General features: G+C 34.5%; 1 protein-coding gene across 4 annotated transcripts in view; it reads left to right on the top strand.

The window, feature by feature from the left end:
- The window catches only part of LOC123313699 (multidrug resistance-associated protein 1), a 48766-nt gene extending 23298 nt beyond the window's left edge, over positions 1-25468 (top strand). The window contains exons 8-16 of one of the 4 annotated variants that reach the window (XM_044898682.1): positions 2131-2277; positions 5654-5738; positions 5798-6508; positions 6762-7247; positions 12019-12239; positions 16618-17034; positions 20610-20917; positions 22923-23137; positions 24548-25468. In XM_044898682.1, coding sequence (XP_044754617.1) covers positions 2131-2277; positions 5654-5738; positions 5798-6508; positions 6762-7247; positions 12019-12239; positions 16618-17034; positions 20610-20917; positions 22923-23137; positions 24548-24903 — 2946 coding nt within the window. In that variant the 3' untranslated portion in view covers positions 24904-25468. Of the gene's footprint in view, positions 1-609; positions 757-2130; positions 2278-5653; positions 5739-5797; positions 6509-6761; positions 7248-11043; positions 11268-12018; positions 12240-14402; positions 14624-16617; positions 17035-20609; positions 20918-22922; positions 23138-24547 lie in introns of all 4 variants that reach the window. The other 3 variants (XM_044898681.1, XM_044898680.1, XM_044898679.1) reach the window with 3 other exon arrangements.
- The last annotated feature ends 599 nt before the right edge of the window (positions 25469-26067 follow it).

Raw genomic sequence — 26067 nt, 5'->3', positions numbered from 1 at the left:
ATAACTCGAAAACAAAAAGAAGATAGAGGAATGCAGTTGATGGCATTATTAGTTCCTCGAAAAAATACGACCGTAATGTCATGCATTTTCCTCTATCTCGTTGGGTAGAAAAAGTTGTAGTTCAGGTATCACCAATTTTGCCCACCCTGCACAATCGACCATTCGGAGCTCCAAGCGAAAACACAAAAATTCCATTGATACAATCGTTTAACTCGACTGCAACGATACCGGCCGGCCCAGTTATGAATCTAACCATCTGGGGCCACCTGAGGTACACGCAAAATTTCATAAAAATTGATATAACCATATAACTCGACTGCAACGCCACCTACCTGGGGCGACTGTTAATCTAAACTATCCAGAGCATTTTTGGGCAAAATCAAAAAAAGGAAAAATGAGGTAGGTATATTATGTGTATCTTTCTGAATTTCCAAAGATAATCTCATGAATTTTTTGACGCTTTTTTATTTTTTATCAGTCTCCAATTCTGTATAAACTAAGTAAATTTGAATTGTGAATACTTTTATTGTATTTTTGTTTTTTCACAGAGGATCTGTACCTAAGCAGCATTCAAATTGTATTAATTTCATTTTTTATTTTTTCCTCTAGATCACAATGATTACATTCCTAATTTACGTTTTATCTGATTCTTCGAACATTCTGACTGTTCAAGTGGCTTTTGTGTCAATTACACTTTTCAACATAATGCGTATTCCTATGTCTCTTCTACCAATGCTGATTGTTTTTGTTGTTGAGGTATTTATAAGATATATATTTAGTAGTTTGTAATGACTTTGTATTTCTACAAACTAAATCACTAATGAGGTGGAAGATATACTTTTGCAGGTGACGATCAATTAATTCATAAGTTCCGCGTAATCTTCCTTTAAAAAACATTGCTTTTCCCAATATTATAAGATTATCTTGGTAATAGAAATATTTCATTACATCAGCCCGTATTCAAGAAGGTACTTACCTGTTGAAATTGGTAAGACTCAGTTTCTCATGTTCTTTTTGAATATAAGGATTTCTTATTGAAAGTGGAAACTTCTACAGACAGAAAATTATTGATCTACATTCAGGTATTTGCCACATTCAGTTCAATCTGGTACAGTTTCTCTGAATTTCTCATTTGTAAAAGCTATTGAGGAATTAAAAAATATTTGTTAGTTCTGAACCGAGTTCTGAACTCATTTATTCACGTTGAATGCAATGTGATAGTGAGAAAAAACATTTATTACCGCGATGGCCTATTAGAAATTTTTGGAAAAATAAGCACAATTTTGTGTTGAAAATTAGCTCCCTGAAATATCTTCAGACCTCTCCAACTTCCGGTTATACCGTAAACAGCATACGACTTTCTTATTTCAAATGGCACACCCAGTATATCTTTGCACCTTTAGATAGCTGACTTTATGGCAATTTCAACAGTATGCCAAACCAATAGTCAACGGTTTACGGGTTATTGAGATTCTCGGGGATCTTGGGATCTTCTGAAAGTTTCCATTTTAGTTATAGGGTTTATTTGGGTAACTTCCCCTCTTTTTTTACATGAAATCGACTAAAGCAATAAAAAATATAGGTTGTAATTTGAAAATCTTGAGTTTTGTAGAATTCGATTTGTCCAATTTGATGATGTTTCCATAAACACCCTGTACATTTTATGTCCAAAGAGCAAACAGTTCCATAATGGTCAGGTTTTTTTGATCTCTGCAGACATATTAATAGAAGAGTGAATCCATATTTTCACAAGTTTTTTTGTAAGAATCCTAGTAACTCATAAATCGTTGAGCTTTTACCCAAGGCGTGGTATACTAATGAAATTGCCGTCAAATCAGCTATCTTACGATGCTATGATATACTGAGTGATCCATTCGAAATAAGGAATTAATAGGTTTTTTCCGCCATAATGTAAGATTGAAGAAGTCTGAAAATATTCTAGGAAGAAATTTCACTGTAGAAAATTATGATTAGTTCTCCATAAACGTTGAAAAGTCTATCGCGGTGAATAACGCTGTATATTAAAAAAAGGATTCGTCCTAAAAATTTCTATTTTTGAAGTTTTAATTTCTCATAAGCAAAACTGATCGACTTCATTATTTCATATTATTTTATTTGCATGCATAACAGGTATCTTTGGTCTCTTTCGCCTCATATGTAATGGTGGATGAAAAAAACGTTCTCGATGCCACCACTGCATTCGTTTCAATTTCACTGTTCAACATTTTAAGGTTTCCACTGAGTATGTTGCCAATGATGATATCGAACATGATTCAAGTAAGCTAATATTAAATCTTTCATTCAAAGGATAATACATATTTAGTTCAATTGGCCTTATTTCCTAAATTATGGGAGTTTAGTTTTTTTGATAACATGTTGAAAGTCTAACCAGATGCCCAAATTATATAGTGGTTGAAGTGGCAGTTCAGTGAAATATTTTGCAGTAAGAAGTTGTTTTTGCCAATTGAACTAATGTATTTTCTTTCATATCACTGCTGATAACAAATCACATTGAAATACTTTTTCATTACTTTCGTATTCATATTGACTCCCAAAATACTTCAGCTTTTATTTTCATCTGAAATTTTATTATATTACTGAGAAATTTTCCTTCAAATCTTGATTTGTAACATCTGTTCTGAAATAAAGACTTGGTCAAGGTTTTTCTTCAAAAGCTCCATTTAAAATGAAGTTGATTAGAAATGTTTCAAAGTGAAAATGTATACAGCACTTGTTAGGAGCCAACAAGCAGAGTACTTTGGAGTAAATATATACGAGGATTGCTCTTTATGTTTAAGAGGTGGCATTACTTGTATGACGAGGTGAAATCTGCTATTGCAATCTTGATATTTTTAAAGTATACGTGCTCAGAACGTTTTGACATGCCAGCAGTAATGATCTTCTTCACAGCCAAATTTGGAATTGAATCTCAAGAATTTTCTGATTTATAACGAATTCCGACATGACTCAAGAATAGTGCATCAATCAACTTATTTCAATTTTTGGCGATAAAGCATCATACAAGACCGTTGTATATCGCCGGTACATTGAATCCAAACGTGGCCGTAGTTCGCCCACAGATTCAGTTGAAGAAGATCGTTTAAAATTCGCCATCAGGCCGAAAAACAACGATACTGCACGAAAATGTATGAAAAAGAGTGTCATATGACATCGTGAAAACGGGGCATGTTTCAGTATTAGTAGGACCAACATAAATGGCGAGTTTTAAGGATGGAACGACTCAATTATCTCGGAAATTGATCTCGCGATTTTTATAGGTTTTGGTGTGTAGGGATATTTTGATATTGCCGATATCATGGTGGTATTTACATTGTTTTCAGATCTTAACTTTTTACGGAATTATAATGAACTTTGATATTTCAAATGGATCTCCCTGTAAGTTTTTTCGTCTTTTGAAATCATTAAGAAATACTGAATATTTTTTATGATATGTTTCCCATACCTAAATGCCCTAATTTCGGAGTTGAAGCTACTTTTACATTATCTTCGCCGAAGTTTTACATTTGGATGGCTGTTATTGCTACTCGTTTAATTTGAATAATAATGTTTGTTCCATGTAAAAGGTATGTATACATTCAAGTAGTAGAAAAATTAGGTATATCAGAGCAGATGCTCAAAATGCATCATTTTAACTTCGGCGGAGATAATACAAGTTGACAATTTAAAAAGTTGCCAGGCGAATTATGTCGCGACAAGGATGTTTTCAGATCAAACAGGAGGGGGACATATTTTGAGCAGAATTGTAAGTCGAAATCTCCTCCATCCTAGGTGTAGGGACTATCACCTTTAAATTCTTAATAGATCACTTGTCCCTCTACATGAGTACTATGGTTTGCAAATTTTTATTGTTTCCATGAAGAAGTTACAGGAGGTGACAATTTGAAAACTTGCCAGTCCAATTATGTCTCGACAAGGATGTTTTCAAAGAAAAGCCGGAATAGGTCAATTTTTAAAGGGAGGGGGACATATTTTGAGCAAAATTGTAAGCCGAAATCTGCTCAAACCTAGGTGTAGGGGCTATCACCCCTAAATAGGGAATAGAGGGTGAGCTAAACTCCAATTGGAAGACAATATGTCCCTCTACATAATACTATTGTCTTCCAATTGAGGTATAGCTCACCCTCTATACCCTATTAAGAATTTAGGGGTGACAACCCCTACACCTAAGATTGAGGAGATTTTGGCTTACAATTTTGCTAGAAACATGCCTCCCTCCGAATAAAAATTGAACTGTTTCGGAATTTTCTCTGAAAACATCCTTGTCGAGACATAATTGGCCTGGCAAGTTTTCAAATTGTCAGCCCCTGTAACTACTACAAGGACTCAATAAAAATTTGCAAACCATAGTATTCATGTAGAGGGTCAAGTGATCTTTCAATTGAGGTATAGCTCACCCCCTATACCCTACTGAGAATTCATGGGTGATGGCTCCTACACCTAGGGTTTAGGAGATTTCGGCTTACAATTCTGCTCAAAATATATCCCCCTACTAATAGAAATTGACCTGTTCCGGCATTTTCTCTGAAATCATCCTTGTCGTGACATAATTGGACTGGCAAGTTTTCAAATTGTCACCCTGTATAAAGTTAGCTGTAACTACTCATTTATGGAAACATTGCATGAACAATATTCACCATTTCTTTTGGATTTCGAAAGACAAAAAATATACAGGGTGACAATCTATTCGAAATAACAAAAGTATCCTTTTCGGAACAGTTTCTGCCCTGAATTTGTACAGCCAAGACAATTGTTTTTCGGCGGGGAACACTAGCGGACGACGACAAACTTTACCGCGTGCGTAAGGACTTCTGTGTTGCACTTGTGGTAGCCAGACATTCTCCATTTTTCATGAAAGTCCCGATCGCCTCGATACAAATGACAAATTTTTCAATCTCGTACGTAGTTTAGAACTGAAAGCATGGACTCTCTGCTGGCATGTCTATACGTAATGTTTGGATAAAGGCATAGATTATAGAGTATTAATTCCCGCCAATCAGCTGCCTTGGAACTCTGATGAAACCATTTGCAACCCATCTCGCCCTTTCCCATTTGAATGCGATGAGCGGATGTGGTGGAGATAATTTTTCACTGCGTGTTGCATGTCAAACAAGAACCAAGTTTTTTTTCGAAACATATGTTAAGGATTAAGATTTGAAAGAATGAAATGGTTCGAAATAAAAATCCCCGACTGTAGGTTTTACAATAGGCTAAGAACTATCCAGGTAAGTCCAGTGGACTAGAACAAATTGAGCATTCGGCAATCTCGTGATAACCACCAGAGAGCGTTCCTCTCAAATCATAACAATAATGATCAAAATTTCATGACAAACGCTTCGAGGGAAGCTTACTTCTAGGAAGTAACTAGTATAAAAGTTGAGATTAACATTTTGGATAAGTTGTGCTCTCTATGTAGGAGACTCTCAATTACGACCTTGTAACCTGATGAGTCATTTCAAATCTAACATTTCCCCCACGCCACAATTGGAAGGAATTGTGGATTAATCTTGAAGTATCTTTGATCTGTACTTGCGTATCTCTGTCTGAGCCAGCCCATTGTAAAACCTAAAGTCCGACTTTTTATTTAGAATCTCTGGATTTTTGTCTCATTGTTTAATGCGATATTTTTCGACAGTGTTACGTATCCGTAAAAAGAATCAACAAATTTTTAAATTTGGAAGAATTGGATCCAAGCAATGTGACCCATGATTCATCAGAAGGTATTTAATTTCTTTCTCTAAAAATTTTATCATTTTCTTCAAGGTGATTTTTTTTTCAGGCGCTTGTCTCGTGGTTAAGAACGGAACGTTTTCTTGGGGTGAAGAGAATATATTGAAAAATATCAATGTACGCATTAATTACAGTTCACTGACATCAATCGTTGGAACTGTTGGCTCTGGAAAGAGTAGTTTAATATCGGCGTTCCTTGGAGAAATGGAAAAGAGGTCTGGACAAGTGAACTCAGTAGGAACTGTAGCATATGTAGCGCAGCAGGCTTGGATACAAAATGCTACATTGCGAGATAATATACTTTTTGGAAAAATTTATGATAAAGACTTGTATGATAAAGTGGTCGAAGCTTGTGCCCTCAAAGCCGATCTTGCTATGTTACCTGCTGGAGACCAGACTGAAATAGGAGAAAAGGGTATTAATCTATCAGGAGGTCAAAAGCAAAGAGTTAGTTTGGCAAGAGCTGTTTACGCAGATGCAGATATTTATTATTTGGACGATCCGTTGAGCGCTGTGGATAGTCATGTTGGTAAACATATTTTCGAACAAGTTATCGGTCCAAAAGGAATTCTAAAAAAAAAGACGAGAGTATTCGTAACTCATGCCATCACTTATTTACCACAAATGGATCAGATATTAGTAATGAAAGACGGGGAAATATCTGAAACTGGTACTTACCAAGAACTGCTTGATAAGAAAGGAGCATTCGCAGAATTTTTGATTAATCATATCAATGCCGCTGTGGATGAGGAAGATTCAGGTAAGTCAAATGAAATATGAAATAAGGATCTGCAGTTCCTACAGAATTGATATTATTTTCAAACAACTCAACGATTTAGGTCCAGTTGTTCAGTCCAGGATTAAACGTCTCTGTTCAACCTGACAGAATTGAAGGGAACTGTCAAAATTAATCTAGGATCAACTAAACCTCGGCTTAATCCTGAACTGAGCAACCGGGCCTTGAACTGTTTTTTTGTGTAATTGGAAACTTTTTCATTGTTTGATTTTTCCAGATTTAGATGAATTAACAAATACATTAGGAAACGCATTGGAAGTGAGCCAAGATATAGCCAGTAGACTGCAGAGACACAGATCCAGAGTTTCTGAATCAGAATCTGAGAAAATGAACGGCTCTCTCAAGCGCCAGAAATCTAGTGATAGTGGGGACAACAACATATTGAGGAAACGTTCAAGTAGTACCACAAGTAATACGCCGAAAAAAGACGTGAAAATTGGAGAGAAGTTGATCGATGCAGAAAAAACAGAAACTGGTAGTGTCAGTTTAGACGTTTACAAACACTATTTGAAATCAATTGGTATATTCTTAACAATAGGAACAATTATTTTGAATATGATATTCCAAGCATTCAGTGTTGGTTCTAACTTTTGGCTGGTGAAATGGTCAAGTGATAAAACACTGATTAGAGATGATAATTCAACAGATATTGATAAAAGGAATATGTATTTGGGTGTGTATGGAGCAATGGGTTTGGGACAAGGTGAGTAATTCTGTTGCGTTTTTCTCCTGGGATTTTCACTTAGTTCTTTTTCTGGCATGCTTTCTTCATACTGTTTTTAGTTGATAGTAACTCTCTAAATCACATATCTTCCAAATAACTGACTCCTTTTTTCTGAAACAGGTGATTAATCATATCCATAATATCATTCAACTTATTCACATTTTGAAAGATTCGGCGCATTCAGTGACAAAATATTGAAAAACGGATAAAATATGTTTGATCTGCTCAACCCATTCCTGTTACTCTAACAAATATCCAAATGTTAATCATACAGACAATGTTCTCTATATATAGGGTGCTTTTGACGGTGAGTTCTTTTCAACAGAAGGTAGAAATAAGGCCTTCCTCCAAAAATCAAAAACTTTCAAAATAGAATGATAATTCCTAATAGACCATAGATATTTCATGATCTGAAAGCCAAGAGAAACTTCTTATGTATTCGGAGCATAAAATAGTCCTATACGTCCCACAATCTTTATTTGATGAGATAATCTCTTGTCTCTTTGCCAACGAACAATTTCACGAGCACTTTCAATACAATGCCTTAACTTTTCTACACTGTTTTCTTATCTAACCTCCTTAGATACATCAATGTTTTCAAATAGCCCCAAACAATTATTCATAGAGCCTCAAATGACGGCGCAGTCATCTGTTTCATTTTTCCGCGGCCGGCGTGACTTTTCAGTCCCGCATTTGAAATTTTATTAACTTTTATTGGACTTGACGGGATGATACTTCTGCCATCTTGAGCTTTTTATACAGGCGATTTGTGGTGGAATTTTTTAATTTTTATGAGTTCTACCTTAAGTGAAAAAATATTCGCCGTTGAAAACACTGACAATATTCGAAAATACAGGGTGTCCGAGAAGAATGCGTTAAATGGAAACCATAAACTGAGATTATCAAGGTGGACTCATACCTCGAGGTTTCAATTGCCTGAGGGACTTCGTTCCGGGTTTACAGGGAGATAATCAGAAAAATAAGGTGTTGACGAATGAACTGAACACCGAGGTTGTGTTCCAAATATTCAATTCATGATATTTATTGAAAAAATGGCACCACCGTATAAAGTAACATCACCCGTTCTGAATAATTTCTTCAAATTCTTACCTGTGCTCATTGGGTTTACGAATCCTGAACTCAAAATAAATGTTAGCCACGCTGAAAAAAGCTGAAATTATTATTTTTGTGACTGATCATAGCATTTTGAGAAGCAGAATGAGAAAAATAAGGAGATTGCCAGAAAACTATCTTAAGAAAGTTATTAGTGATGATGTGATGAGGTAATAGCTCTACATAAACATGCCAAAAGTTAAACATGGCTTCAAGTTCTTCATAAGTGCCATATTGGAAACAACTTCAGTAACGAAAAAAATTCTAGCACATATGCCATTACTTTACACCATTCCTAGCCCAGGTGCTGTTTCTGTATATGCGACACGGTCAACCTTCAATCGACGCAGTACCCAATAATGCTCACCGTCACGTTGCGGGCCGGCCCGTTTCCAGTGGACGCTTACCTTTACACCACAACATGATGACCGCTGCCGGTAGTTTCTGCGAGACTATGATTGTCATGACGTTATGAGACATTCAATAAAAATTATGATTAATTAATCTTTTTTTTATATTGGGGATGAAATTTAATTACATATCATGAAAATCTAAAGAAAAAAATTCTGAAGAAAATCTGTCAGAAAAAATTTGCAGTGCTGATCTGGATAATAGCAAAAAAGTTTTTAGTTCTCCCAATTTTTTTCCTAAATTGTATGCTCTTTATATGAGGAACGAAAATTCTTTTATCCTATAAAATTTTTGACAAGAATTATAAGAGATTAAACATAAAGTATCTCCTGGTGTGAAATATCAAGTATTTTTCAACTATCATAAATCGATATTTTTTTATTACCTTGATACCAAAATACCCATAATTCGACTCAAACAAAAATAAATGAAACTTCGGCATTGCAATCCAATAATGAATTATACCATTTACATTTTGGAATCTTAATGAAACAGGCATGTTTTCTATTTACTTTACTTTGGCTCTCAGGTAACCATTTTACACCACGTAAGGTTAAAATTCGAAAAAAATTAGCAAAAAGCTTGAAATAGATCTTTGTTGAAAAAAACTATGCATGCGCCTCATAAATTATAAATTACATTGGATAGCGAATATATCCAGGAATACTATCAAAAAAAAATCATTTGGGTGTTGTCACTAAAACGAGTGGCAAAAGGTTTAGTTTTTTTGAATTATCGGAAATCTCGAAAACCGAGGGACTTTTCTTCTATAACATTAAACATATTTTGCAGAACCGCCACAACGTCCCTTGCCCATAGGTACCATATCATTCATTAAGCCACACCCTGTTTATTATACATAGGATTGAAAGTGCTTAATTCTAAATTCTGGAGATTTTCGAAGTTACTGAAGTAAATTTTGCTTAGATTATCACAATGGGGAATCCTCCTCAATTTGGGTTATCACAGTATATGCAAGTTTAAACTGAATAATTATGAATTTCATTAATGAATTCTTCAAATGCACCGCGGAAACTATTAAAAATCATTCTATGAGTTTTTAAAATTTAAATCGCTTCGTTTCTAGTTTACGATTTGGCAACAGCGCCTACTATAAAATGAAAAGAACAATGGTGTGTTCATAAAAAAACAGCTGTCGATTTGCAGTCATCATAAGGCGCCTACTCATTGGCGAGCCTCAACAGCAACCGGTCATGAAAATCTCTTAAAATTTTACGACCTTCCTCGTTCGTCGCAGACTTCATAGACAGCCATCTTTGTCTATCTCATCAAGATAGTGTACTTGTTTTCCTTTATTATCAACGCATATTTCAGTCGATTTTTAAGTACTCAAAATAATTTTTTTTGGAAAACGGTTGAAATGGTTATTTCAAAATGTGACGTTTCAAAGATATTCCATAAAAAAAAACATCATTTTCGTCAGAAGGAGTATTCCCTGTTGAAATTGATCGAGCAAAAGTTCAAACACTATCTATGTATTATCATTGAGTATTCAACATTCCATATACTCAATGGTATTATTCTGTATAACCTATTATTTTATAAGACAGAAAACTCCTTTACGGTATTTCTTGGTCAGAGGTAATTCAATGTGGTACATTTTTGTTATAAAAATGAAACTGATAGACAATTGTTAGTTCTCATTCTATGCAATTGAAATTTCTCAAAGAACATGATTTAACATAAGAATTTTTTAATGAATGATTCGAATCAAGAATTATTTTGGGGTAAATAATGTACATTGCTCAGTAACTGCTCTATAGCAGCATTGACTCAGGGTTGCGAGAACCGAGTTCGATCCTGTGGCCACTATTCATTATTGAGTTAATAATGAATGATGCTTCGCTTAGGATGGCGTAAGCATACACAGAATACAACTGTCCAAACTCGCACGAGCTCAGGAGCTCAAGAATATTATATACATAATAATATTTTTAAGGTGGAGGATATTGTAACGCACGATTCATAGCCGAATTATCTTTCATAATCGGAAAAAAGTTTATAAGATTCGCTTATTATATGATTTTAAAAGTTTCAAATTGCTTAATCATTTTTTCACCAATCTTTTAACGCCCATATTCATCAAAATATACTATTGGCTTATTTCAGGATCATGTTGCTTAACAAGGTTTTTTTTTAACATTTCATACATCGCTGTTCTTTTGCAAAATATCACTCCTGATTAACTCAGTATCAAATTTTGAAATTAAATTCATTTTTTTTTTGTTAGTTCTGTCGGTGTCTGTATCATCGTTGGTATTGTTCTTGGGAACACTGAATGGGGCTAAATTGCTCCATGACTTGCTCCTTTTCAAAGTGATGCGTTTTTCTACTACTACGTTCTTTGATGTCACTCCCATAGGAAGAATTTTGAATCGCTTTTCGAAAGATATTGATGTTTTGGATAATGTCCTTCCAATGACAATTAGAGGATGGATTCATTGCTTGTTTGGGGTTGGTGGTATTTTGAACGTTTTAATTGCTATAAGTATAGTTTCACGAAGTGAAAAGAATACAGAATATCAATTACTTCTGCCCTCAAGACTGCAAATTTGAATTTTTAATTAAAACTGGGCTTGTTGTGCAATTCAACTTTTCAATCATGGTTAAGGAACCGATGAGCAAAGGACTCTTTGTTATTCCTTTCACTTTGACACTTGAAAAACACATGTAAGCAGTTATATTGATTGAGACAAAATATCTTGATACTTTATGAAATTGAAAACAATTATTTTGGCATCTTTAGATTGAAATGCATTTTCCTTAGTGACAATCAATCGTTAATATATTATATCCTTATTCTTAGTTCATATGAAATTATTCGCCACCCGTGTTGAAAATTTTCAGTTACTCAGAAGCAGTAGTAATTATTTTATAAAGATTTGATTTTTCGGTTTTCTTCCAAGAAAGAAGAGTCGATGAAAATGTCGTATACTATTTTGGATAATCCAATTTGATGTTATTTCCACATTTCCAGTTTTATATTATATACAAATCCTTAGCGAAATCTGCCGATAACAATGTACTTTTATTTATTATATCAAATAATTACTTTGTTATGATCTTTTTCCAAAGAAATATGTTTCGTTAGTATTTGCTCATAATTGATTTTTGGTTGAGTTTGAAAAGATATTTTTTTAGGTATTTTTTTGACATTTGATCCAATAGAAATTATGAAACTAACGATTGTCTTTATGCTTTGTAGCTATATCTGTTTGCTCTTCTGAAGTAAACCTTACAATAGCAGCCCTAAATGCCGCTTCAAAACTTCATAAACTATTTTTGGAGAACGTACTTCGTCAGCCCATACAATTTTTCGATTGTGTACCCATTGGTAGAATAATAAGTCGTTTTTCGAAAGACATCAGGGCCATAGATGAGGAACTTCCCTACAATTGTTATGAATTCGTTGAAAGTTCTTGTATTGTAAGTGAAAATAGTTTATTTTTCTTTCTCAAGCTTTTGAAGCAGTTATCTCCCAAATTTCAATTTTCTCAATATTGATAGTTTTTCCTCAGTATAGAACTGGTTCTTTGTCTTTTTTTCTCATTTGGTTACCCCTTTTAATTGTCTGATTTTCTCGTTTTGTTTTCCATATGCTTTGGTTCTATCTGCATCTATTAAGATTTTTCATTTGAAGACTCGTAGGTCTTTATTTAGATACCCACTTTTCTTTTCCTCAATTTTTTGTCCCTTTAAATATCTGCATTAATTTGTATATATCATAACATGTATGTTTATATATACAAATATATTTAAAACTCTAACGGCCTTTTCAAGAGGCTTACAACGCCTAAAATTATAACTAGAAATGGGATTTGAACGCATAATCCATTTTTTGTCCAATTGCGAAATTTAATAAGTGAGGAAGCAAATTTTCATACTGATTTTTTAGTTTTGAGAATGAAATTCAAGGACTAAAACTTTAAACCATAATTATCTCTAGGATTGCATGTGCATTCTAAATGTTTATGGGGAATTACACAAGTGTAGTGTGAATTGTAGCTTGTTGCTTGTAGAGTTGTGTGAAAGGTGGACTAAAAAGGAAGAAACTTATTTTATTTGCAATATCAAATTTTGTTTAGCTTCTGGATCAGGGGTATTCAAACTTTTTTAATTCACGGTGCCCTTGGATATTTTGGCTCGACACCATAGCTAATTGAAATAGGGTAAAATAATACCATAGATTAACTTAATTAATCTATGAATAATACTCGCGGAGGTACCTATTGGTGGGTACTGGCGCCCCTATTATTCTACGGCGCACAGTTTGGGAACTCCTGTTATGGAGAATAAGATATATAGTGAAATACTTATTTATACGTAGAGTGCAAATTGGTGGCTTTACGTTTGCATTCAAGGCATGTAGTCACTGATCCAACGGTGACAGCCGAAAGACAACCTACCGTTTGGCTGACCGAGATTCGGTCATTGTGTTTGATAAAATCATATCAGAATCAACGAAGCGATTGACTTTTGATCGGTAACATCACAGGGTTCGCGCATTGTTGAAAATGATGTAGTTTCAACAATCATCATTGCCATATTGTTTGCGCTAGGATTATCATTATAGAATCCCTTGGCAATTTTTGATTATGTATAAGAGGTCAACTCCAACCATCTTTCGCTCAAATTCATCGGTTGTCGTTTATTCGCTATCGTTGACCCTGTGTGAACGCGTCTTCAGGTAGTCATTATAAGAAAGAATTCGTCTGTTGGTGTTGCTCTGCTTTTGTCGTATATTTGAAGCGCATCTATAAAAAACTGAGGCTTTCCAGAAAGAGCGATGTAAAGTTGGAACAAAGGCCACGTTTGTAGTGACGTAGAAATCAGTAGCAGACGAAAGTTTATCACAAAAACATTTACAGATGTATTGAATAATAAAGGTATTAACATTCGAAAAATTGTGGGACTTGTATTATTAACATACCATGATTACTTGACCAACTACAACCATGAAGTTAGAAACATCGATCCTTCGTTTGAAACTGGGCTACTGCGTTTTAAATTTGGCGATTTTACCATGTGTCAGCCAAAACTAAATCTTGGTAATAAAAAAAATGCCGAGATCACCTATGACCTATGAACTACTAATAATACTGGCTCTTATTTCAGTAGGCTGCTAATCGTGAATGGAAATAATACTTTTTGTGTAATCCTAATAACTTCAACCAATGTTATCCTTCCTATAAATTTTTGAAAAAGTTCATTTGATTCGATCTATACAAAATGAACTGACGTCAAATCAGTAGTCTTCAAGATGATTGAAGGATAATAAAATTCTTCTAGTTTTTATTTCAGTAGTACTATTATTGCACCTATGTTGGTCAGGAGTGGTTCTACAGGAAAATTGTTGGATTTCCATCACCGGATTCAATTTTGTATTGGGAATTTATAAATCATATTTATAAACACTTCAATGAATAAATATAAGTATGTAGTTGTTCCCATTCTGTTCTTGTAGAGAGTACTTATTGGGAATATCCCAATTCAACTACGCTATAGTAGATTTTCTTGAAAAATGACTCATATTTCAATATATACCCTTTTTATTTTTCACCATCAATATTCTGGTTTATTTCTTTCTAGCTATTGCTTTAGTTACCGGGCAAACATCTTTCGCAAAAGGTTATACGGACGCGAGTCAAATTATTCATGCTGACCTTCTTGCTAATATCTTACATCTACCTATGCTATTCTTTGATGTAACGCCAACAGGTAGAATTCTTGCGAGATTTTCTGCTGATATAGATACAGTAGATATGAGGCTTCCTAGGAATGTGGATATGGTCAATCGGGATATCTTCAAGGTATATTTTTTTTTGAAATTTTTCTGCTGGGGCTATTGGGGATATGTGTTGCTTATTCTTAGGATTTGTAGTTTTTTGCGAATACAATATCCTTGAAACAATTTCGTATTCATTTCCTAAATGATTTATTGTTTCGATACATTCTATGGTGAAGTTAGACACTTTTCATTTGAACTTTAATTTTATTGTTCTTATTGATTTTTCTCTTATCGATTATGCGGATAATTATTTGATGCAAGGAATATGGGAGATCAATGTAGGGTGTATCATTAATATTATAAATTAACTTAGTACATCCTCTGCTGGAAATTGCAGAGACTCAATTATTAGTTTATTATTCCCCAAGTTCCTCCTTCAGACTGTGATCTTCCTCTTTTCATCACTCTCCAGGTTTTATTAAGAGTTTTAGCGCATCTAGCTAGTTTCGCCATTGCGACCAGGTTGTGATAAACTATATTATTAATGAAATACGAAATTCAAATTTCCATTGCTCGTAAACTAAGTATTATATAAGTCTTGCAGTGAAACTCAACTCTTTATGCTTTGTTTATCATTGAAGCCACGATGATTGATGCATTCGATGTGCACCAACTTCTGTCGATTCATTTTTATTAATTTTCAAGAGAAACTTCAACGATGCGACTCGACGCAAGGAAGGTTTTTCTTCAAATTCATATTATTACACTGAATTAATTTTCGAAATCTACCATTCGGAAATCAGTAAAAAGATTTCAGGAATCTGAAAATTTTCATCCTGCCCTATTCCAAAGATTCACCATTTGAATAATAAACGAAATAACTGAGACCATTTCAGAAATTGACTTCACCGAATGAGTTCTTTTCGTATCTTGTGTCGTTGAAAAATGAAAAGAAATACACGGATATCATAATAATGAAATTTTGCACACCAACGATTTCTACATTTTTGTTTGAATAATTTTCATGTAGTTAGGTTACGAAGATGTAACGACTTTCGTAATAAAAAAATGACCACAAGCATAAGCTTTCTCATACATGTCAGTCCGAGTTATGATCATATCTTTCATAGCCTTGTGGCGTTAAACAGACAAAATAGTAAGGATGTCGAATTTTCTTTATTGGAAAAAATAGATATTTTTATTTCACATATTCATCGCTTTCATGTTTTTTCAATTGCATGTGCATCTGGATTTTATTGCTTTTCGATAAAAAAGAAAGAAAGACAAATCGATTCGGTCTATTGGGTTGCTCAATTTGAAGACGAATTTTATTATTATAAGGACAATGGCGTACCATATTTTTTGTTTCATTATTGGTATAGTAACTTGTTAATACAATCATTCCAGGTTCAAAGAAGAACAAATGAAGTTTTTATTACTTAAATTTCAATTATTTTCATATTTTATAAATATTTTGTTATAATTGGACAAGAAATCTAAGAATCTCTTTTACAATATTTATGATACACCCTCTGTTTTTTCATATGTTGTATATTTTACTGGAGATAATTATGCACGAACTTAGATAACTGTAAAACGACTTCATTTTAAGTTCGCTCAAACTATTTTTTATTTCAATTTACTGAACCAGTTTGCCTGAGTGAATGTCATGCCTTACCTTAAATTCGTAATTAAAAATTATTTGATGACTACAATGCTCTATGTGGGTAGTTCTTTAAAATCGATGCAATCAATCAAATATAACTGCTTTAATTGTATCTGTAGTTGTGAGCATAAATAATAATATTTCAGACTTTGAAAACATTTCTCCAACTGAATTGAATTAGAATTCGATTTACAGGCTTTTCACTAGTTACTCAACTTCGACACGTGTTTCGTTTATATCTTCACCCACCTGAAGATTCTATTGTAATAGCGAAACAATTGTAGTGGTTAAATGAGTTATCCTTGTGAAAATACTGTAATTCAGAAACCTTAACTTAATTACTGTATAAAAGTGTTCAACAAGGTCTGAAATTATGTTTAAGAACACATAATTCAACTATATCATTTCAGGTCCTAGGAACGTTATTTGTTATCAGTTATTCATCTCCAGCATTTGTAATAGTTATTCTGGTTGTTGGTATCATTTATTACGTTTTCCAACGCTACTACGTTGAGACATCCAGGCAATTGAAACGATTAGAATCGGTGTCGAGGTCTCCTATATACTCACATTTTGGAGAAACTATTACGGGAGCTTCTGTAATAAGGGCATATTGTCAGGAGGATAGATTCATATTGGAGTCCGACAATAAGGTGAACACAAACCAGATGTGTTGCTACCCAAGTGTTATTGCCAACAGATGGTTGGCTGTGAGGTTAGAAATGGTAGGAAACGTCATTATTTTATTTGCTGCTCTATTTGCTGTCTGGGGAAGAGATAGCATTGATGCAGGACTCGTTGGACTATCTGTCAGCTACGCTTTGCAGGTAAGTTGATTTCAGAATAAGCCTCACGTTTCTTGTTCATCGAGTTTCGACAGAGTTTACAATAATTGTATTTCTCATTGAAGAATTCAACAATGGCCAAAATTGAATTATTCATTGTATACATACTTTAATTCACTTTCAAATTCGATGAATTTATATTTTTTGTTGTCTACTATGAAAGATCTAATGGCAGAAACTAACTCTTCGGTTTCAGTCTGCTCATTGCGCATTTTATATCTGAGGATTCATCTGTGTTACCTTGTTTTGTACTTCATCATAAAAATGAATAGTTCTAGATTTCGTGGCAACACAATGCCTGAACCACGTCGAGAAGATTTTGAAAAAACTAATTTTTATTTCAAGCCTCGTACTACTATTTCAGAGTTATCTGATAATATCTCTTGTTGTTGAAAAAATGTTTTGTTTTTTTAAGTTGATAATTCATGAAGAAATTGCAAGAACAACTTTCAACTACACTGCTCAAAAATTGAAGTGGATAATTTGCACACATGTAATAATATACAGGGTTAGAACTATTTAGAGGGGGACTACAGGGATATCGAAAACCGTTAGAAATACAGGGTAGCTTAACCTACAAAAAAGTTGTGTTATTCAAGGATGAGTAGGTGGGTGTAAACAGTTCCCAAATATCTCTGATGGTTCCTGAGATATCTCGAAAAAACTGAAAATGAAGATTATCATTTTTTCTTCATAACTCATTTGTTTTTGGAGATAACTACACGAAATTCGGTGTGTAAAAGGTATAATTGCTTTGATATTACAGACCAGACATGTTCAATAGAATTTTGGTCTGGAGAGGCTGCGGGCCTTATTGGGTTGATGACACGCGGTCATTCTGGCCGTGTTTGGAGAAGCAGTATCGTCCATCAACATAAAAGTGTCGCAGAATGCTTCTGCCAAGGGAGCAATCATATGTTCTACATTCGATTGACGATACTTTACCGCTGACATGGTTGCGTTCATGAGAATAATAAGATCTGTGCGCCCATTAAAACCATGCCTCCTCAAACGAATATTTGGCACTAACCGCAAAGACTTGTTGGCGTCATGAGATGTTCATTATTCGACTAAAACAGACGAAATATCTTAGAACATAGAAAATCAGGAAGGAGCTTTTTCGAATAAATGTGACAGAAATTGTGCGACGGAAACGGCCATATTGGTCTTCCAAGTTCTGATTTGAAAAGTGGCAGACTTGGAAGTCAAATGATTCTGTTATCTGTAGCCAAATAAACAAAGTGATGTTTTAACTTAATTTCGGTAATTTGGATTCTTGAAATTTGCTGGAAATAAGGATTTTGGATATTTTAGCTTGAATAATTCATAGGTAGGTGATTTTTTTAAGCTGAATATCAGGTATTAATTATGAGTTTCTGAATTTCATGACATAACAAGGTTATCCCATGACAATAACACTAAATGGGCGTAGGTGATGATAAGTCATAGACCTTAATACCATTAAGTTTATGGCCAAGCAGTGTTAGGCGGGGTGAATTTCCGCTTTGATTATCAATTTGAACGAGCGTGAAAAAGCTTCTGACTTTACGTTTAATCAGAATCAACTGACTATTGAAGTTAGTTTTTTGGAAACTTCATTGTCCTACGCCACTGTTGAAACGGAAATATATGTCGGCCATATTTCTCCTCTATTCCGGTCAAATTGAAATGAGCAATATGCTCCTATCTGTTATTCTATATTCTAAGCGAAATATGGACTCATCCGTGAACAGTCAGTATTTCCATTATGTTCGCAACCCATCGATATTTAACACGCCGTTCCTTCCTACTTTGAAATGCCTGGCGGATCTTCTTGACCCTCTTGACGGATTGAAAAGCTGTGAAGAAGGAAATTCTGGATGCTATGAAGAACATAATTCGGGACGCTGTGAAGAAGGGATTTCGTCGTGCAGTTTACCGTATAAGCGAATTTTGTGCTCTTACTCTTCAAACCCCATTTGTGTGCAGCACTTCCACTAGTACGATATCACTTACACTATCTGCACTTTGCGGAATCCTTAGACGGTTAGAAATTTCTTGTTGAGTTAAACCTTCGTTTAACGACTAATTGTTCAAGATGGACGCCTTATAAACTCATATTAAACACGTGAAAATTAATCCATAATTGGATACAATAATTCAACACCAGATGAGTTGCAAAAGCTCATTATCGCATATATGGATCACAAAAAAAATCATAAACATACATACATAACTACAAGGAAGAGAGTTTCTTTAACTGAGCCATTATATGTCATGAGCATGAGCACCATATTTTGAATGTGTGTGTATTACGCCAACGCCCATGGTATGTACAGCAATACTGAAAATTTAATCAAGTGCAAGGGTTTTCTCTCGATTTTCTACTTCAATTGTTGAGCAGTGTATTCACCAAAACCGGAAAATTTTCAACGAAAATTATTTTAGAACGTAGAGAACGATGTCAATTGTTAAGTTCTGGTACTTGATCTCACTTGAATTTAACAAAATAAGAATATTGGCGGTCTCCACGGTGTTCAGTTTGTTATGGGTGTTTGTTCGAATGACAAACTCAATTTTCATAATTTTTTCTGTGTCTACATGAGAAAAATCTCTGAAGCATCTTTATTTTTAATAGGACAGTTCATTTTTTTCCCAATATTTGAAATTGTAAAGTTGCGCCATGTCATGTATACACCTACTCTCTCAAACAACATACATATCTTTTAAATTTAATATCCTGTGATCTACCTGAAGTATATAAAAAACAGCTTTCCTCATAATATTGTAAATAATAATTTGCAGAATTTTGCTTCTTCAACACACTGTATAATAGGCTTGTTCGTAGAGTAGTTCACAACGGTTATGAACTGTACAGAGCAAGCGTAATTGGATTTTCGCTACCCTAAAATGGAATTGCGCTTGCTCTGTACAGTTCACAACCGTTGCAAACCACTCTACGAACAAACCTATTATCGATCCATAGGTGCTACCAAAGGCTCTAAAACTTTTACCAAGTATTCCCAATGGCTAAGTTCATAACAAACACGAAGTGAACTAGACAAATGATCCATCATGGCCTTTTTTTTGGCAATGATGGTTGTGCACAATACGATATAATAGATGAAAAAGAAAATAGGTACTTCATTGTGTTCTTTATTATAATTTGTCGAAACCAAGCGCTTTCGGCCAATCAGAAGATCATCATCAGGGTTTTCCAGTCCAGGAATTATCTCAGGGGACAACAAGGAAGAACAATACAGCGAACCTCAAGGCACAACAAATTATAATAAGGAACACACTGAAGTACCTCCTTTCTATTTTCATTTATATGATTTTTTTGTGGTTTTGTTTTTGATGGACATTAGTCTCGTACTCGAACATCCACACAATTCCACACAAATTGGGGGAATGGTAGCTTTGCCGTTTTGATTGTTTTATCGGCGATATTTGGTGAAATTATTATCTTGATAAGGTCTATATTCTGCCAGGAAGACCCAGATCCAGAAACTCCCTTTATAAAACATATTTCCCACAATAATAGATGGCAGTGAATGACAATTTAAGCTTTGATTCAGATAACTCAAACGTTGAATTGGTTAGTGAGGATGACGTCAGACGTGGAGACTAATATTGTAGCTGTGGAACGTATAAAAGAATATGCCGAAGCGCCACAGGAAGCACCTTGGGTAATTGAAAACAAAGCACCAAACAACTCTTGGCCCGAAGTTGGTAACGTTGCGTTCAGAGATTTAAGCGTGAGGTATCGTCCGGGATTGGATTTGGTCCTGAAAAAGCTTTCTTTCAATATCACGGGCGGAGAGAAAGTCGGTATCGTTGGAAGAACTGGAGCTGGAAAATCAAGTCTGACACTATCACTTTTTAGGTGAGTAAAACATAAGAATACTTATATGTACAAGTATAATTAGGTGTATAGAATTATACACCTATACAAAAATTTATTATTTTCTGTCTTGAGAATAATATTTTTTCTCCCACGATTCCGAGAGTTCACTTTTGGAAATTATGGATCAAAGAATGAACAGTTGTTATCAAGTCTGTCATAGATTTCTCCAGGGCAAAGATTTTTCTCAATCATAATTAAAAATATAAAAGTCCTTGAACTCCACAAAATTTTAATGCATTCAAGCCCGACGCGTTTCGGTTATCTAACCATCATCAAGGGGCAAAACTGTAAGTTGATATAAAATTTGATGTTAATAATCTAAAATGAAAGAACAGTAAAACTTACATGACAATACCACAAAATTCACATAAAGTCTTTCTAATATATACATCACACTGATGAAAACACAATAAAACTCTCTCGTGAAATCAAAAAATATGAATACAGTTCTTTTTCCACCCTATCCAATTATCAACAATGAATACTCAAAATCAATACATGTAGTGTCATCTGCACATATTCAAACGATTAACAACAAACGTGACAAATGCCGAAAAGAAATCAACACTTCAATCAAACAATTGAATAGTCTTTTAGCTGCTTCTTTATAGTGGGAACTAATTTGTTCATTTAAACAATCTATATGCGGATCTAACTCCAACTTGGCTATTTTTTGTTCTCTAATACATTTAATTTATTGCTCTTGTTTAAGTTATGTAAAATTTTTTAAAGTTCTTGTCCAAATCGAAAACATCTCTGAAACAAAATAAGTTAATAAATTGAAATAATAGATTTGCTCCTGCGTAAATAATAATACTAATTTGTCTGGAGCAAAAAAAAATTGTTGCCTGACAATAAATGAAAAATGGAACGTTATGGTAAACTTCGCAACGTTTCGGAGTCTACATCAGACTCCTGTAGATGAACTACACATCCTTTACACTGGTGTGAACGAATACTAAAATCGAGTTTGAATTACACAGAATTACAACCTATTTTCAAAATTTATTATTATTAGATTTTATTTTGATGTCATCAGAATACATACATTTGAATGTGTGACGAGATATTACCGTTGGAATAATTCAATTTTTCGCCAATCTCCTTCTAGATTTTAACTTTGTAATGTGTACGCATCTAGCCGTTGTGACTTGTATCGTGCAAAAACTTTATTTTCACGCATTAATTCAACAACTCATTTCTTCAAATTCATAACTATTTAATGAATAAAGCAAACATAGCCACTTTGCAGAGGAAACTGCTCACACCACAACTGACGCGGGTCAAACAGAGTACTCTGCTACTATGTCGCGTAGGCCTCTGCTCTGCTACATCTTTGGCCAGGCGCAGGTTGGTGAGGTGACGCATTGTGACGCAACTTTTTCCTGCGCTGCACGTACTATCTGACAAGTCACTCTCATGCTTTATTTGCGCGGTCTTGTTCTTTTCTATGTTTTACAAAAACTCACGCTGCGTCATCTCACTAACCTGCGTTTCTATATGCGCTTGGCCAAATATGCGGCGTGCTATTTCATTGAGTTTGTTACAACATTCCGCTAGGCTAGGATCTGCTGTGTCGTATTCAATATGTAGCAAGCCTAATATAAAAGTTTTACACATAAGTTTTACAAGAGAGTTTACACAGAGTTTTACACGGACAGACATTTAACCAATAATGGATAGAGACACAAGGTCCTTACGTTTGCATAAAAAGTGTAGCGTGTAGCACTCGATTTTAGTATTCGTTTGCTGTTTGAATTTACACCAGTGTAGAGGAGGTGTAGTTTATCTACATCTCCTTTTGACTATGTGTAGACAAACTACACTTCCTCTACACTGGTGTAGTCAAATCGAGTGCAGAAAAGTGCTACACTTTTTATACAAACGAAAGGACCTACAGCCTAATTTCCTAAATTATGTTCATTTTGCACACATACATAAAAAACCCATCCTTTCAATTTTCCTTATCTGTTTTTTTTTTCAGAATAATTGAAGCTGCTGAGGGAGCCATAGAAATTGATGGTGTCAATATTTCTGAAATAGGTTTGCACTCTCTTCGTTCAAGATTAACAATCATCCCTCAAGATGCAGTGCTGTTTTCTGGTTCCCTGCGGATGAACTTAGATCCTTTCGATGCTCATTCAGATGAAGAAGTTTGGAAAGCTCTGGAGCAAGCACATTTAAAAAGTTTCGTCCAAGGTTAGTTTAGTATACATGATTTAGCAATTGTACTTCGGGTTACTGTAATAGCTAAAGTCAAATTACATGTTTCGTTCGAATGCGGGTGTCAAGAGACCTTATTTTTGCATTTCAGAAAAATATTTTGCAATGAGAAGGGTATTCGAGAAAACGCATTTGTAGTGTGACAGACAAAACTCAGATGTTTCTGTTATCAATCTCGACTAACGAAAAAGTATCGGAGCTCAGCAAGGTTAGGGGTTGAAATAAGATGGCACACACTTACGACGGCTCACCCCTAGGTGCTTTCTGCACCCCCCGGGTATCCACACCAACAGAGTATCTTACTTACAGTAGGGGTGATTAATGGAAAGAAAGGGAAAAATCAAGGAAGGGTAGCCACCCCAAAGTGCGTTCTGTACCCCACTTGTATACACACTAGCAGGGTATCGTACTAACAGTAGGGTGGAACTGAAACTGTGGCTTAGGACGGGTGAAATTGGATGCTGAGGTTCCAAGATAATAATTACGGAGTGCTGTCTTACTTATGGTTTCTGGGCGGTTTGATGGAAACTCACGTCGGGAACTTGCACACAGAAGGAGAAAAAAAATATAAGAAAATTCTATCTTGAAGTAGCGTGAAAAGAAAATCAAAGTAAATTATTCCCTACAAAATGAAGGTTCAACGGCACTGGCTAGGAAAATCTCAACGCCGGATTTTTTTCTCTTTTATGTTTTTGTTTGGACACTCGCGCAATTGGCTGTTTTCCTAAATTTCGAAATATATTTGATTTAAATCCTCATAGGTAATTGATGAATCTATATACCTTTTTTTTCCAATTTAGTTGTTTTTTATGAGAAAAAAAACTTGAACTTTGGTGCAATAAAACTTGTTTTCACAATCATTTTTCGACGGTTTTTCGTCATATTTCGATAAAAATAACGACGGGTTGACATCGGCGATTCAATTCTTCATATATTGCAAATATTTTCATAGTGATATATGCCAAAATTGGTAATCACATTTGACAAGGAAAACGGAAAATGTCATCGGTTTTAAGAAGGTATTCGATTTTGGAGTTAAGGAAAATTGCCAATCGGAATGATATAGTCTGAATGAAAAAGTTGAAGGCTTTTGGAAGGCTGTAAAAACATATAGCGTGATTCGTAAAAAAAAGTTGCAAACGCCGAATAGTTTTTCCGCCTAGTACATTTGAAAACATTTTCTTGAAATGCAGAAATAAGATCATTTAAAACTTGCATTTGATAGAAACTTCCAAGCTGCCTTGTTCATCTGCTTTCATAGGATTACTAAGATTTATTAGAAATTGTATGACCTCAAGTAATCGAGGTTACTGATATTTCTTATAGTAGTTTTAATTATACTTTCTTCTCGATAAAAAAATGTTGTTCACTTGAAATGTTTTGTAGCTCTTCCTGCTGCTTTGTCCCATGAAGTCACAGAAGGCGGAGAAAATCTATCGGTTGGTCAAAGACAATTGATATGCTTAGCTAGGGCCCTACTACGCAAAACTAAAATTTTAATATTGGACGAAGCTACAGCTGCTGTTGATCTTGAAACAGATGATCTCATCCAAAGTACAATTCGAAGAGAATTCAAAGAATGCACAGTACTTACAATTGCACATAGATTGAATACTATCATGGATTCAGACAGGGTTATAGTTTTAGATAAAGGAATTATTGTCGAGTTTGATACTCCACAAAATCTATTAAAAGGTCCAACTATTTTCAGGAGTATGTGTCAAGATGCCGGAATTGTATGAACTTGCCATATGCACAGTTGTGTTCTTAAAAGAGCAATTATTGAGACAATCTTTTCCCAAATCCAACCAATCAAAAATATTTTGAGATCAAAAGATCATTAGTTGTTTGTTAAGTACAATTTCATCACACTAAGTAATCTAGTTATTTGATATTGATTAGTCTGAACATAATTTTGTCTATTTGATGTTGAGCAATTATTTTTTACATGTATTTTTATATTCTAACTGCTCCTCTGGCGGCCAAAATGGAAATGTATTCCTCAAAGCAGCTCACCGAGATTATAAATTTGGATCAAAATATTACTACCTCATCACCAATATGAAATTTGTGGAATGAAGTTTGTGATATTCAACTGCTCTTACTACTTAATTTTATGAATATTAGATTTTGTTCAAGATTCTTATTTCTCGAATATTAAATTAATGGTTTCTGAACCTATCTCTGAAACAGTATTTGAGGAGCTACTTAAAATGAATTAACTAGTAGTAACTTACATACAGAATATGATTTTATTCTTCTGATTTATTGTTTTTGTAGTTTTTGAAATAAACTTATTTTGACATATGTTATTATTATTATTATTATTATTATTACAATAAATATTGAGATTATTGTTATTACAATAGATGTTGAGACGAGGCCAATCGGACCATAAATCTCATACAGAGGGTAAAAAAAAGACACTTAGGAGATAAATGGAAATATTAAATGCTAAAAAGATATGCAGCCTAATCAGTTTTTAAATGAGTTCACACTCTTGGAATCCACAACACTCTCTGGTAAAGAGTCCACTGGCCAAATATCCTGTTCGACAGAAAAAATTTACTCGCACGGGTATGATATACCTCATGTACATTTGGGGCTGGAGATCGGCAAGATGAATATCGCCCATCGTGAAAATGTAGCCGATGTTACCACTAATGAAATTGTTTAAGGTTCGACATGTCATAATGTGTATGCGTACACGAGGTTCGTGGAAACTTTTCAACCCGAACACCTGAGCGACATGCGCAGTTTAATTCGATTAAGACAAACCCACAATTTTGCGATGTTGCCAAAATGTTCGTATGAGTCGCTGCATTCGATATGTTCCGAAGAGTTAAGACTCCACTGGGGTTCGGATGGGTCTATACGCTATCATCCGTGTACCGTGTCTCGTATAC

This window comes from Coccinella septempunctata, chromosome 5 (assembly GCF_907165205.1).
Source record: "Coccinella septempunctata chromosome 5, icCocSept1.1, whole genome shotgun sequence".
Taxonomy (NCBI): domain Eukaryota; kingdom Metazoa; phylum Arthropoda; class Insecta; order Coleoptera; family Coccinellidae; genus Coccinella; species Coccinella septempunctata.
The sequence above is the reverse complement of the archived record's forward strand: the minus strand, read 5'-3'. Positions and strand labels throughout refer to the sequence as shown.